Source organism: Geotrypetes seraphini, chromosome 8 (assembly GCF_902459505.1).
Source record: "Geotrypetes seraphini chromosome 8, aGeoSer1.1, whole genome shotgun sequence".
Taxonomy (NCBI): Eukaryota; Metazoa; Chordata; class Amphibia; order Gymnophiona; family Dermophiidae; genus Geotrypetes; species Geotrypetes seraphini.
The window spans coordinates 115,404,220-115,416,834 of record NC_047091.1 but is presented as its reverse complement, the minus strand read 5'-3'; the positions used below and the strand labels follow the sequence as shown (position 1 = coordinate 115,416,834).

Genomic DNA, 12,615 nt, shown 5'->3' with positions numbered 1-12,615 from the left:
ATTTCCATGCAGGGAGGGTCAGAAATTAGGAGCACACATAAACATAAATAAAACTACACTTAAGGCAGTCCCTAAGGTAAAGATACTGGGGGTCATATTGGACCAAAAACAGAGCACCTAATCCATGGCCATACCTTGTGTCCTAAGCCTCTCCAAGCACCGGCAGGATGAGTGGCACCACTCTTAGCACAGCATCAGTTTCTTGACCTAAGCTGGGTCAGTCTCATGGCATTTGCTACGAGATCTGTGGGACGTCACATGGCTCAGGAAGCTGATGCTCTGTGAAAGGGACAGGTTTGCAATGGAGGAGGACCATCTACCCATTGTACTTGCCAGCTGCCTACTTGCTCAAATAAGTTTACTTGTGAGAACATGTTTCTATAGGTTAAGGTTGATTGGATCATTATCCGCATTCCTTGAGGACTCATTGCTGAATATTCTAATACATTCATTAGTCAAATCAAATATTGACTACTGCAATGCTTTGTACAAGGGATCTACCTTAAAAGAAATATGTAGACTGCAAATTCTTCAAAATACCGCAATAAAAATAATTACTAAAAGAAAAAGAAAAAAGTTCGATCACATAACTCCCCTTTTAAAGGAAAAGCATTGGTTACCTGTAAATCACAGAATTACATATAAAATAGCATTACTCACTCATAAAATACTAAAACAAAGCTCCTGCATTCTTAGAAAGATTTCTAATCCCTTATATTCCTACAAAATCTCTAAGATCTGAAGATAAATCTTTGCTATTAGTCCCTTCATTAAAATTAATTTATTTAAGGAGGGACGCGATTTTTTCTGTTACAGCCCCTCATATTTCAAACTCACTCCCGATCAATATAAGAGAAGAAAAATTACTTAGTAAGTTTAAAAGTCTTCTATAAAGCTGGCTTTTTAAGGATGCTTTTAACTGAATCATTTCTAAGGATAGCTTACAGAGGTCTAGCAGCGCTGGTAAGCAAAAATTAAGTGGGTAACCTCCCCCAATCTCTTGTTTCATTACCTAACCCTTTTTATTTGTTTATGAATTATATTTAATCCTTTAATTTTTTTCTTCCCTCCCTTTCTCATATGTATTGTTTGGTAAATAGTACTAATTGGCTAGTTTAATTATTATGACTATTTTGAGGGTTTTTACCCAATATTATAAATAAGTGTAAATTGCATTGGATTTGGATTTTGCAATCAAATCAAATATTTTAAATAAACTTGAAACTTGAACTATCTCTTCTCTAAGCTGTCTGTAAAAGTGCCTGCTCTCTCTTATCTCCCTGCAGGTACCATAACTTTGGCCTTCTAGTGCTTTTTCTTCAAGATGTTACTGAAATTTCGCTGGGGATCACCAAACTGAACATCTATTTCAAAAACAGGGGCGGAAGCTCCCCCCAACTGAATGACTTCATCTCCAACATTGGCTTAATCATCTTTAGTATCAGCTGGTAAGATTTTTTTTTTTAACCTTGCACGCCCACCTCTACACTGGGGAGTCTGCTATATGAGAATCTATACCAGTGAGCAATCAGAATGGCATGTGAGGAGAGATATATTGGTGGATCAGTGGATCATTTTATTTTAGCTCAGTGGTTCTCAACCCAGCCCTCGGGACACACCCAGCCAGTCAGGTTTTCAGGAATTATGTATGTTCAGCTGTAACCCAATTTGGTAGGAAAGAATTTTAAAAAAAAATAAATGCCCACAATGAATATACATGAACTATAACATAGTAACGTAGTAAATGACGGCCGAATGGTCCATCCAGTCTGCCCAACCTGATTCAATTTAAATTTTTTAATTTTTTCTTCTTAGCTATTTCTGGGTAAGAATCCAAAGCTCTACCTAGTACTGTGCTTGGGTTCCTACTGCCGAAATCTCTGTTAAAACCTACTCCAGCCCATCTACACCCTCCCAGCCATTGAAGCCCTCCCTAGCCCATCTTCCCCCCAAACGGCCATATACAGACACAGACCATGCAAGTCTGCTCAGTACTGGCCTTAGTTCAATTTTTAATATTATTTTCTGATTCTAGATCCTCTGTGTTCATCCCACGCTTCTTTGAACTCAGTCACAGTTTTACTCTCCACCACCTCTCTCGGGAGCGCATTCCAGGCATCTACCACCCTCTCTGTAAAGTAGAATTTCCTAACATTGCCTTTGAATCTACCACCCCTCAACCTCAAATTATGTCCTCTGATTTTACCATTTTCCTTTCTCTGGAAAAGATTATGTTCTACATTAATACCCTTCAAGTATTTGAACGTCTGAATCATATCTCCCCTGTCTCTCCTTTCCTCTAGGGCAGGGATCTCAAAGTCCCTCCTTGAGGGCCGCAATCCAGTTGAGTTTTCAGGATTTCCCCAATGAATATGCATTGAAAGCAGCGCATGCACATAGATCTCATGCATATTCATTGGGGAAATCCTGAAAACCCGATTGGATTGCGGCCCTCGAGGAGGGACTTTGAGACCCCTGCTCTAGGGTATACATATTCAGGGCTTCCAGTCTCTCCTCATACGTCTTCTGGCGCAAGCCTCCTATCATTTTCGTCACCCTCCTCTGGACCGCTTCAAGTCTTCTTACGTCCTTCGCCAGATACGGTCTCCAAAACTGAACACAATACTCCAAGTGGGGCCTTACCAATGACCTGTACAGGGGCATCAACACCTTCTTCCTTCTACTGGCTACGCCTCTCTTTATACAGCCCAGCATTCTTCTGGCAGCAGCCACTGCCTTGTCACACTGTTTTTTAGCCTTTAGATCTTCGGACACTATCACCCCAAGGTCCCTCTCCCCGTCCGTGCATATCAGCTTCTCTCCTCCCAGCATATACGGTTCCTTCCTATTATTAATCCCCAAATGCATTACTCTGCATTTCTTTGCATTGAATTTTAGTTGCCAGGCATTAGACCATTCCTCTAACTTTTGCAGATCCTTTTTCATATTTTCCACTCCCTCTTCGGTGTCTACTCTGTTACAAATCTTGGTATCATCTGCAAAAAGGCACACTTTTCCTTCTAACCCTTCAGCAATGTCACTCACATACATATTGAACAGGATTGGCCCCAGCACCGAACCCTGAGGGACTCCACTAGTCACCTTTCCTTCCTTCGAATGATTTTCATTAACCACCACCCTCTGGCATCTGTCCGACAGCCAGTTTCTAACCCAGTTCACCACTTTGGGTCCTAACTTCAGCCCTTCAAGTTTGTTCAACAGCCTCCTATGAGGAACTGTATCAAAGACTTTGCTGAAATCTAAGTAAATTACATCTAGCATATGTCCTCGATCCAGCTCTCTGGTCACCCAATCAAAAAATTCAATCAGGTTCGTTTGGCACGATTTACCTTTTGTAAAGCCATGTTGCCTCGGATCCTGTAACCCATTAGATTCAAGGAAGTACACTATCCTTTCTTTCAGCAACACTTCCATTATTTTTCCAACAACTGAAGTGAGGCTCACCGGCCTGTAGTTTCCTGCTTCATCCCTGTGACCACTTTTATGAATAGGGACCACATCTGCTCTCCTCCAATCCCCAGAAATCACTCCCATCTCCAGAGATTTGTTGAACAAGTCTTTAATAGGACTCGCCAGAACCTTCCTTAGTATCCTGGGATAGATCCTTTCTGGTCCCATCGATTTGTCCACCTTCAGTTTTTCAAGTTGCTCATAAACACTCTCCTCCGTGAATGGTGCAGAACCTACTCCATTTTCTCGTGTAACTTTGCCAGACAATCTCGGTCCTTCTCCAGGATTTTCTTCTGTGAACACAGAACAGAAGTATTTGTTTAGCACATTTGCTTTTTCCTCATCACTCTCCACATATCGGTTCCCAGCATCTTTTAGTTTAACAATTCCATTTTTCTTCTTCCTCCTTTCACTAATATATCTGAAAAAATTTTTGTCTCTCTTTTTACATTTTTAGCCATTTGTTCTTCCGCCTGTGCTTTCGCCAGACGTATCCCTCTCTTGGCTTCTTTCAGTTTCACCCTGTAGTCCTTTCTGCACTCCTCTTCTTGGGTTTTTTTATATTTCACGAACACCAACTCTTTCGCCTTTATTTTCTCCGCCACTAGTTTGGAAAATCATATCGGCTTCCTTTTTCTCTTGTTTTTATTGATTTTCTTCACATAAAGGTCCGTAGCCATTTTTATCGCTCCTTTCAGCTTAGACCACTGTCTTTCCACTTCTCTTATGTCCTCCCATCCTAACAGCTCTTTCTTCAGGTACTCTCTCATTGCATTAAAGTCCGTAAGTTTGAAATCTAGGACTTTAAGTAACGTGCGGCCACTCTCCACTTTAGCCGTTATATCAAACCAAACCGTTTGATGATCGCTACTTCCCAGGTGAGCACCCACTCAAACATTAGAGATACTCTCTCCATTTGTGAGGTCCAGACCCAATATCGCTTTGTCCCTTGTGGGTTCCGTCACCATTTGTCTGAGCAGAGCCTCTTGAAAGGCATCCACAATCTCCCTGCTTCTTTCCGATTCCGCTGACAGAACGTTCCAGTCCGCATCTGGCAGGTTGAAATCTCCCAAAAGCAGAACCTCCTCTTACCTTCCAAACTTTTGGATATCCACAATCAGATCCTTATCAATTTGCTGCGATTGAGTCTGCAGTCTGTAGACTACAGCCACGTAGATAGAAGTTCCATATTCTCTTTGCAGAGCGATCCATATCGCTTCTTCCTTTCCCCAGGTCCCTTGCATTTCGGTCGCTTGGATATTGATCTTTACATAGAGAGCTACTCCTCCACCTTTTTGACCATCTCTGTCCTTCCTAAAAAGATTATATCCCGGTATATTTGCATCCCATCCATGGGATTCACTGAACCATGTCTCTGTGTTAGCGACAATATCTAGATCTGCCTCTAGCATCAGGGCTTGCAGATCATGAACTTTGTTGCTTAGACTGTGAGCATTTGTGGTCATTGCTTTCCAGCTATTTTTCAGCGGTAATCTCCTTTTTCGTATGGATTTTTCTTTCGTTTCACTTTCCGTTGCAATACTAAGAAATGAGTTTCTGATATTGTTTATGTTGCAATCTTTACTATTATCACATCTTTTCTTTTGCCGGGAGTGGTCTCTATAATTGTCCTTCATACATACACCACCCCCACCTTCTAGTTTAATTGCCTAGAAACATAAGAATAGCCTTACTGGGTCAGACCAATGGTCCATCAAGCCCTGTAGCCCATTCTCACGGTGGCCAATCAAGGTCACTAGTACCTGGCTAACACCCAAGGAGTAGCAACATTCCATGCTACCGATCCAGGGCAAGCAGTGGCTTCTCCCATGTCTTTCTCAATAAAATACTATAAGAACATAAGAATAGCCTTACTGGGTCAGACCAATGGTCCATCAAGCCCAGTAGCCTCCATTGTATGCAATGTCTGCAAATATATCTCATGCATATTTATTGTGAATATCTTGCAAACCTGACTAGCTGGGTGATTCCCCAGGACTCCTTTCTATTCCCAGCTGCAGTATGTGCCCTCCTGTGTCAATGTTCCCAATCCAGTCTTTAGGGACTTCCCAGCCAGTTGGGTTTTTAGGCTATCCACAGTGAATCTGCATTGGATAGATGTGGATTGGATTGGATTTAATTAATATTCAGCCTTATGCACGCACTGCCTCCATTGTATTCAAATATCTCATGCTTATTTTTATTGTGGATATCCTGAAAACCTAGCTGGCCAGGCAATACCCAAAGACAGGGTTGATAAGCACTGCTTTTCAAGGGACTCATTTGGGAGGATTTGAATCTCTGGATATGTGAGGTGCTGTCTTATATGTATGAGTGGATGAAAGATACATGGCTTTGTCTGATGTCTGCACTGGGTATTGAATGGACTTGAAAGATTGAGGTGATGACTTTTCCTCTGCTTGGCCATTAGGAGACTTCTAGTTATGACTGAGAGATGTTTTCCTCAAACTGGGCATACGTGGATGGGATGCCCGCTACTGATGTACATGGATGGAATACCTACTACTGCCATTTCTGCTTCTTCTGTTTTTATTTGTGGCAGGTTCTGGTTTCGCATATACTGGTTCCCTCTGAAAGTTCTGTATACCAGCTGCTACTCCTTGCTTCAGTCTGTGCCCAGCTGCCCTTTCTATTTCTTCTTCAACATCTTGCTGCTTCTCGTCTTCCTGATGAACATATATTGGTTCTGGGTGAGTGGGAGCCATATACCTGCCAAATTCATCCCTGGTTTGAGAGTGGGGCAAAAGTAGAATACAAAGAACATTAATTTACCCCATAGAACCTAGCTGAATAGAGCATGATGCATCCAACTTCCAATGGCTTGACCCTGGCATTCCAGGAGCAACTTGGGCAACTGGACTTGATTAGTTGTCTTTTCTCAAATTTGAACTACCTTTGCTTAAATCCCTTCTTCAGGAACCTTACACTCGAAGCTTGCTTCTGAGATAATGACAGGTGAAGTGAGCAGCAGTGGAATTTGAACCTGGCATCCCTGGTTTGCAGCCTGCTGTTCTAACTGCTAGGCTACTTCTCCATTGCCTTGTGCTTTAGTTTACTCATCTGTAAAACTGCTGATTGGTTATTTTGTTTTCTTACCACAATACTTAGCTTGCATAACACCCTGGGGAAAAGTAAGAGCTTAAGCTGTGATATAGTCTAGCTCCAAGTGGATTCTGCAAATATGCAGGATGAACTTCTTTTGCCCAAACCCTGGCGTCTGTAGCTGATTTTCAGTAATATCCTGGAGGTAATCAAATCTGGCTGGGTGTGATGATGAGGCCAGGCTCCAAGACACGTCAGATTTTAAATAGGGAAATAATTTTTGTCACTGTTGTAGGCTTGATATGATTGCCACATAGAGAGAGCTGTGGTGTAGTCAGAAGAGTGAATTTGAGAAACCCCTGAGCTTCTGCCCATCCAAATCAACTACAGAATTATAGACAAGCATAATATCAATGCTGAAGGTTGATGAATTCTTGTCATTTGTTCTCTCCCACCAGTTGATCATAGTAGTGGTTGGGAAAGTGCTAACTGGGCAGATGCATGAATTGATCGATGTCCGAGAGTACGATGCTGAGGAGAGCCAGAAACTGGCCTTGCAGAGGAAGAAAGTGGAGCTTCACTCTGTAGACTCCTGCAAAGGGTGAGTTGCCCTACTGGATCCTATAGTTTACCCCCAGATTCCCATCATGTATTCTCATCCTAAGGAGGGAGATGGCTGAGGGGAGATAGGACAGAGGTCTATAAAATCTTAAATGGAGTGGAATGGGTATATGTGAATGGATTGTTTACTCTTTCATAAAGTTACATGGTAGCACATTTAAAACAAAGATAAGAAAATAATTTTTCACTCATTCACAGAGCAACTGGTAAAAGCAATTAATGTAGCTGAGTTTACAAAAGGTTTGAAAAATTCATGGATGAAAAATCCATAAACGGTTATTGATGTAGACCTAGAGAAAGCCACTGCTTATCCCTGAGATTGAGTAGTATTGGGGGGTGGGGGGTGGCAGCAATCGTTCTCCTTGTCCAAGTTGGATAGGGTACAGAAAACAAAGAGAAATACCAGAGCATAGCCTTTATTGGTATAAGACTGAAACCAAAACCTGGTACAGTAGGTCAGGAATGGGTGTCTCTCTGTCCCTTACAAGTTTGCTGGCTTATATACATATTATTCTGTCATAGCTAAATATGGAGGCTTAGCAGAAGAATGGAAAGCATGACAACTGCTACTTCATCATATGAGGGCCATTTCATAAATAATGCACACTATTTTTTTTTTTAATTTACATGTTTTATTTTTTTTTCGAAAGTATTTCTTTACAATCCTTCAATATAGTCTCCCTGCTTTGCAATGACCGAGTCCCAACATTCGGGAAGCTTCATTATTCCTTCCAAGACACCATTTTGTTCAGTTGCCAAATGGCTCGGGTACTGGCAGAAGAAAGCTCTTCCAGAGATGCAAAACTATGTTCATGCATAGGTTGTTTCAACTTTGGAAAAAGGTCGAAGTCTGGTGGACTTATGTCTGGACTGTAGGAAGCATGAGGTAACACCTCCCAGCTGTATTCACGTAGTTGTTCAATGACGAGTGGAGAGCTTCATCTTCCCCACGACCAAAAAAATTTTGAGGAGCTCAATCAAAAGTCAAACAAATGATGATTTGTGCTTATGATCATAAAGGCATCATCATCATAGACAAAGTTCCATGTGGAAGAAATGTCAAAGCAGTGTATTATCGTGATTTTTTGCAAAAAATGTGCAGAAAAATGCACAAAACCCAACCTCAGTTACTCTTGGCTGGGCTACTCATTCTTCATGACAACGCTCGCCCACACATTGGGAATGTCATTGAAAAACTACACGAATACGGCTGGGATGTGTTACCTCATGCTCCCTATAGTCCAGACATGAGACCACCAGACTTTGACCTTTTTCCAAAGTTGAAACAACCTATGCATGGACATCATTTTGCATCTCTGGAAGAGCTTTCTTCCACCGGTACCCAAGCCATTTGGCAACTGAACAAAAACGATGTCTTGGATGGAATAATGTAGCTTCCCAGACATTGGGACTCGGTCATTGCAAAGCAGGGAGACTATATTGAAGGATTGTAAAGAAATACTTCAAAAAATCCAATCAAACTTGTAAATTTTAAAAAATAGTATGAAATGGCCCTCGTACATAGCAAAAAAAGTTATACTAACAGAAAAATGAAAAGTAGAAAAACCACAAACCCCCCCCTCATAAATCATTACTGAAAATTTCCTGTTTTCATTCTCATGTCCTCCTCCGTGTCTTGTCTGTCGACACCCACCCCTTCACATACACACACACTTTCTATTGTATACCACCTGCATGATGATCTCATTCCTGGTTGGCTGATTGGTAGTACCTTATGCAGTGATCACGCTAGTACAGCGTGCACTTGTGTCTACTTGTTACCTCACACCCACATATCCCTGTCAGGTGCATCTAGTTAGTTAATAAGCTACAGGCATGTCTAGTTCTTCTTTGATTAACATCTTCCAGCTATACTGGACATGGCCCTGGGGGGGGGAGGAGGGGTAGAGTAGCATGGAATATTGACACTTTTAGGGACTCTGCCAGATACTTGTGACTTGGAACTGGCCATGTTTGGAAATCGAATAGTGAGATCCGAGTTGAGCAACTCTTATATTCTTTAAAAAATATGGACAGTTTGATGGCATATGATCCATTGAAGTACTGCTTGCTAGAGCAGTCAATGGTTCATCTACCAGGCAATAGTCCATATCCTAAAGAAAATGCAGGCTGCTAAAAAAATCTGGACTCCTTAAGACAGGAATGGTGACCACCAGTCGGTGCAGCCTGAACACAATAGATCAGTGCAGGTTATACCTCCCTCCTGTCTGGGTCAATATTTTCCAATACTGACCATACTGGTAGCACATATTTAGCACATGCTATCAAAGGGAAGGGAGAAAAATACACAACTAGGAAGGGGGGCTTTATGTAGTCAAAGAAGGGCATAGACAGTCCAGGGTGGAGAGTGGAAGAGGTAACTGAATAGGATTCACAGAAAACTGGAATCTATCATGCTGCAGTGATATAAGGTGGAGATCTCAGCTGGACCCAGCCTGCACCAAAATCACATTGAAATCTGCAGCAGGAGTGAACTTTTGATAAGGTGTTTATGGTTATTGTTTTTCCCCCTATATATCTTCTCTAACAGGCAACATATGAAGAATGGCATCATAAAAAGTAAGGAATTGTAGAAGTGTGGCGAACACCGTCTATGAGCAGACTGACCTGCTGCAACTTGCTAGGATCTTGACTAACCCCAGGCAGCATGAGTGAAGAGCTGGCAAGGAGCCGATGGTTCCGCTTCGTGACCTCTAATATATGGCCTGTTATCATTTGTTTAATTACTTGTAGTTCTACTTGTTGTTCTGTGTCTCTGTCCTGGTGATGTCATGACCCTCCCACAGGTTTAAGGACTTGCTTGCCAGCTGCAGTGTCCCAGCCTCGCCATGTACATCACGTTCAATTTCTCAATCTTTATTTGGCTATGACCTGAGTGCAGGGTGTTGGCTCTTTGCTGAGGACCTATTGACTAAGACTTGGATCATGTACAGTATAGAGGTGCCACCTGACCCTTTTTGAGACATAATAAGATAGCAACCCCCAGGGCAGGATTAATTCTTTGAGGGCCTCTGGGCACACAAGTTCACTGGGCCCCCTAACTGTACCCCACCCACATCTGCCCCATTTATTTACCTGTTTTCTTATTTACTTTTTTATTTCTACTTGAATTCATTTTTTTCTTTTATTATAAAATTCAAAACAAACAACAAAGATTACCATACCACTGCCAGTGTACAGTTTTAGTTCTATGCAAGCACCAAACATCTCTGAACAAATCCCCCCTTCCTTCCCACCTACTTGCCCAGTACTTTAACTCAGAACCCTTTCCTAATGTATATAAAAGTGTTCAAATGCATTGTACAGCAGTAGTACTATCCGAAACATAAGTCTATATTAATAACAAAGTTTGCAACTCCTCTCAACTGCCTCACTATATGTCGTCCAACTTTAACCCATATGTATAAACAACCAAATCTGTAACCACTCCATGTATGTTAATTTATAAGAAAACAACAAGGCAAGTGGTCCATCAAAGAATCCAATGTGGAACAAAAGAAGATCAGCAGACAATAAGGAGATTCAAATCAGGTTTATTTTTCAAGGTACTCCCAGGAACCATGCCTGTTGCATTTCGCCAAACAAGGCTGGTCAATGCTAACAGAAAACCATGTCTTTCATACACACAGGACACAGAACCACCCTCACCCAGTATGGAATAAGTAATCACAAACTAAACCTCCCCCCCCCCTTTTTTTTTTTTTTTACAAAAGCACGGAAGAGATTTTTAGCGCTGGCTGGTGGGCTGAATGTTCTGCGCTGTTCTGACGATCATAGGAATTCTATGACCAGTGCAGAGCATTCAGCATGCTGGCTTGTGCTACAAACCAAAGGAACGGTACAGTTTAGGCGGGTGAAGAAACAGTGGTGCATATTCCCCAATACTGAACAAAATATGAAGATAGCAGATGTAAATTTGAAAAAAGAGAAATAACAAATCACTTTACAAATTAACAAATAAAAATAAAACAAAAAATGGAAAATAAGATAATACCATTTTATTGGACTAATTAGCTTTCAGAGGTCAAACCCTCTTTCCTTAGGTCAGTAAAGTATACTGCTGTTACAGTATCCTGTCCTGACCTGAGGAAGAATTTGGCCTTTGAAAGTTAATCAAACATGTATAAAAATTAGTCCAATAAAAGGATCACTATTTCTGTTTCTAAACATTTATCAACACAGCTAAAATACTACTTTATCCTAAAGCAAAAAAATTAAAAATATAATTTTTTTCTACCTTTGTCATGTGGTTTCTGCTTTCCTCATCTTCTTGTCATTCTCTTCCTTCCATCCACAGTCTGCCCCTTCCAGAAAATGTCTGTCTCCCTCTGCCATTTCTCCTGCCCCCCCCCCCCCCCCCCCCCCTTGGTCTGGCATCCATCATCTTCCCTCTGATGCAGATTCCTGTTTCCACCAGGGCGCATCAGAGGGAAGCTTTAGGCATGCAGCACTGCTTGGAAAATTACAGTTGCTGTTGCCTTTCTTACCCGCGTTTCCTGTTGTAAAACTAACACTAGATCTAGCAAAACTCCAGCTGGTTCACATATGCTGCCTGCAACAACTGCAAGAAGCTTGACCCCTTTCTTCTACAGCTGCAATCCCGGAGAAGAAAAAGCTATAGGTTAGCTTGCTCATAGTTTATATAGGGAATGGCACATGGGCTGCTAGGAGTTATAGTCCAGGAGAACTATACCCCACAGCTTGCATAGCAGTGGGGCACTCAATTTCCCAGATGTCCCAGTGCTTAAGCTGCTGTTTGGAATCATGAGATGCCTATAAGCTATTAAGTCCAATCAGTTTTGCCAGTGGGCAGATGCTAACAGGCTTTCCACCCAGGTGAACTGTGTGGACTGACTCCATAGCCAATACTGAGGCGGCTGCTCTGACTAGCTCTGTTGTTCTTTTTTCTGCTCAAGATAAGCTTTTTCTATTTTTTTTTCAGCTCAGGTGTCATGTTTGAGTCCAGGTACACATGGGGACATAATCTAGTTCCCATCTCTTGTGGTAGCAATGATTTTATTTTTAATCACCAACACTGCTGATTTCCTGCCTGTGGCCTGTGTGAGCCAGGCTAGGCTAGGCCTTCCCATGGCTATGCCCCTGGAGACCAGGTAGAATCTGTGATGGCACTAGGACCACTGTCAGAAGTGTACAAATAGAGCTCAGTTTGCTCTAACAATGCGCGCCAGCTCCCCTGTTCCTCCATAACAGAAATGACGTAACTTCCTGTTTCAGAGGAGCAGGGAAGCCGGTGCATGCAGTGTTAGAGCCCCACAGCCTGGGTTCAGTTCGCTTGTGGGCGAGAGGGCAGCAAGGGAGTGGAAGGGGAGAGAAGCTGAACTCATCAGGCAGTTGGGGGCCCTCTGCCCTGTTTGCTCCCCCCCCTAAAGCAAGCCCTGGGGCTCCCCTGATGTTTTTGAGCTCAAAGCACATGCCTAC

General features: G+C 42.2%; 1 protein-coding gene across 2 annotated transcripts in view; it reads left to right on the top strand.

The window, feature by feature from the left end:
- CERS1 (ceramide synthase 1) overlaps positions 1 to 10,600 on the top strand; it is a 68,610-nt gene extending 58,010 nt beyond the window's left edge. Inside the window, exons 4-7 of one of the 2 annotated variants that reach the window (XM_033953894.1) lie at positions 1,287 to 1,448; positions 6,032 to 6,182; positions 6,993 to 7,135; positions 9,707 to 10,600. In XM_033953894.1, the coding sequence (XP_033809785.1) occupies positions 1,287 to 1,448; positions 6,032 to 6,182; positions 6,993 to 7,135; positions 9,707 to 9,749 (499 nt within the window). In that variant the 3' untranslated portion in view covers positions 9,750 to 10,600. The remainder of the gene's footprint in view (positions 1 to 1,286; positions 1,449 to 6,031; positions 6,183 to 6,992; positions 7,136 to 9,706) is intronic. The other variant, XM_033953895.1, reaches the window with a different exon arrangement.
- The last annotated feature ends 2,015 nt before the right edge of the window (positions 10,601 to 12,615 follow it).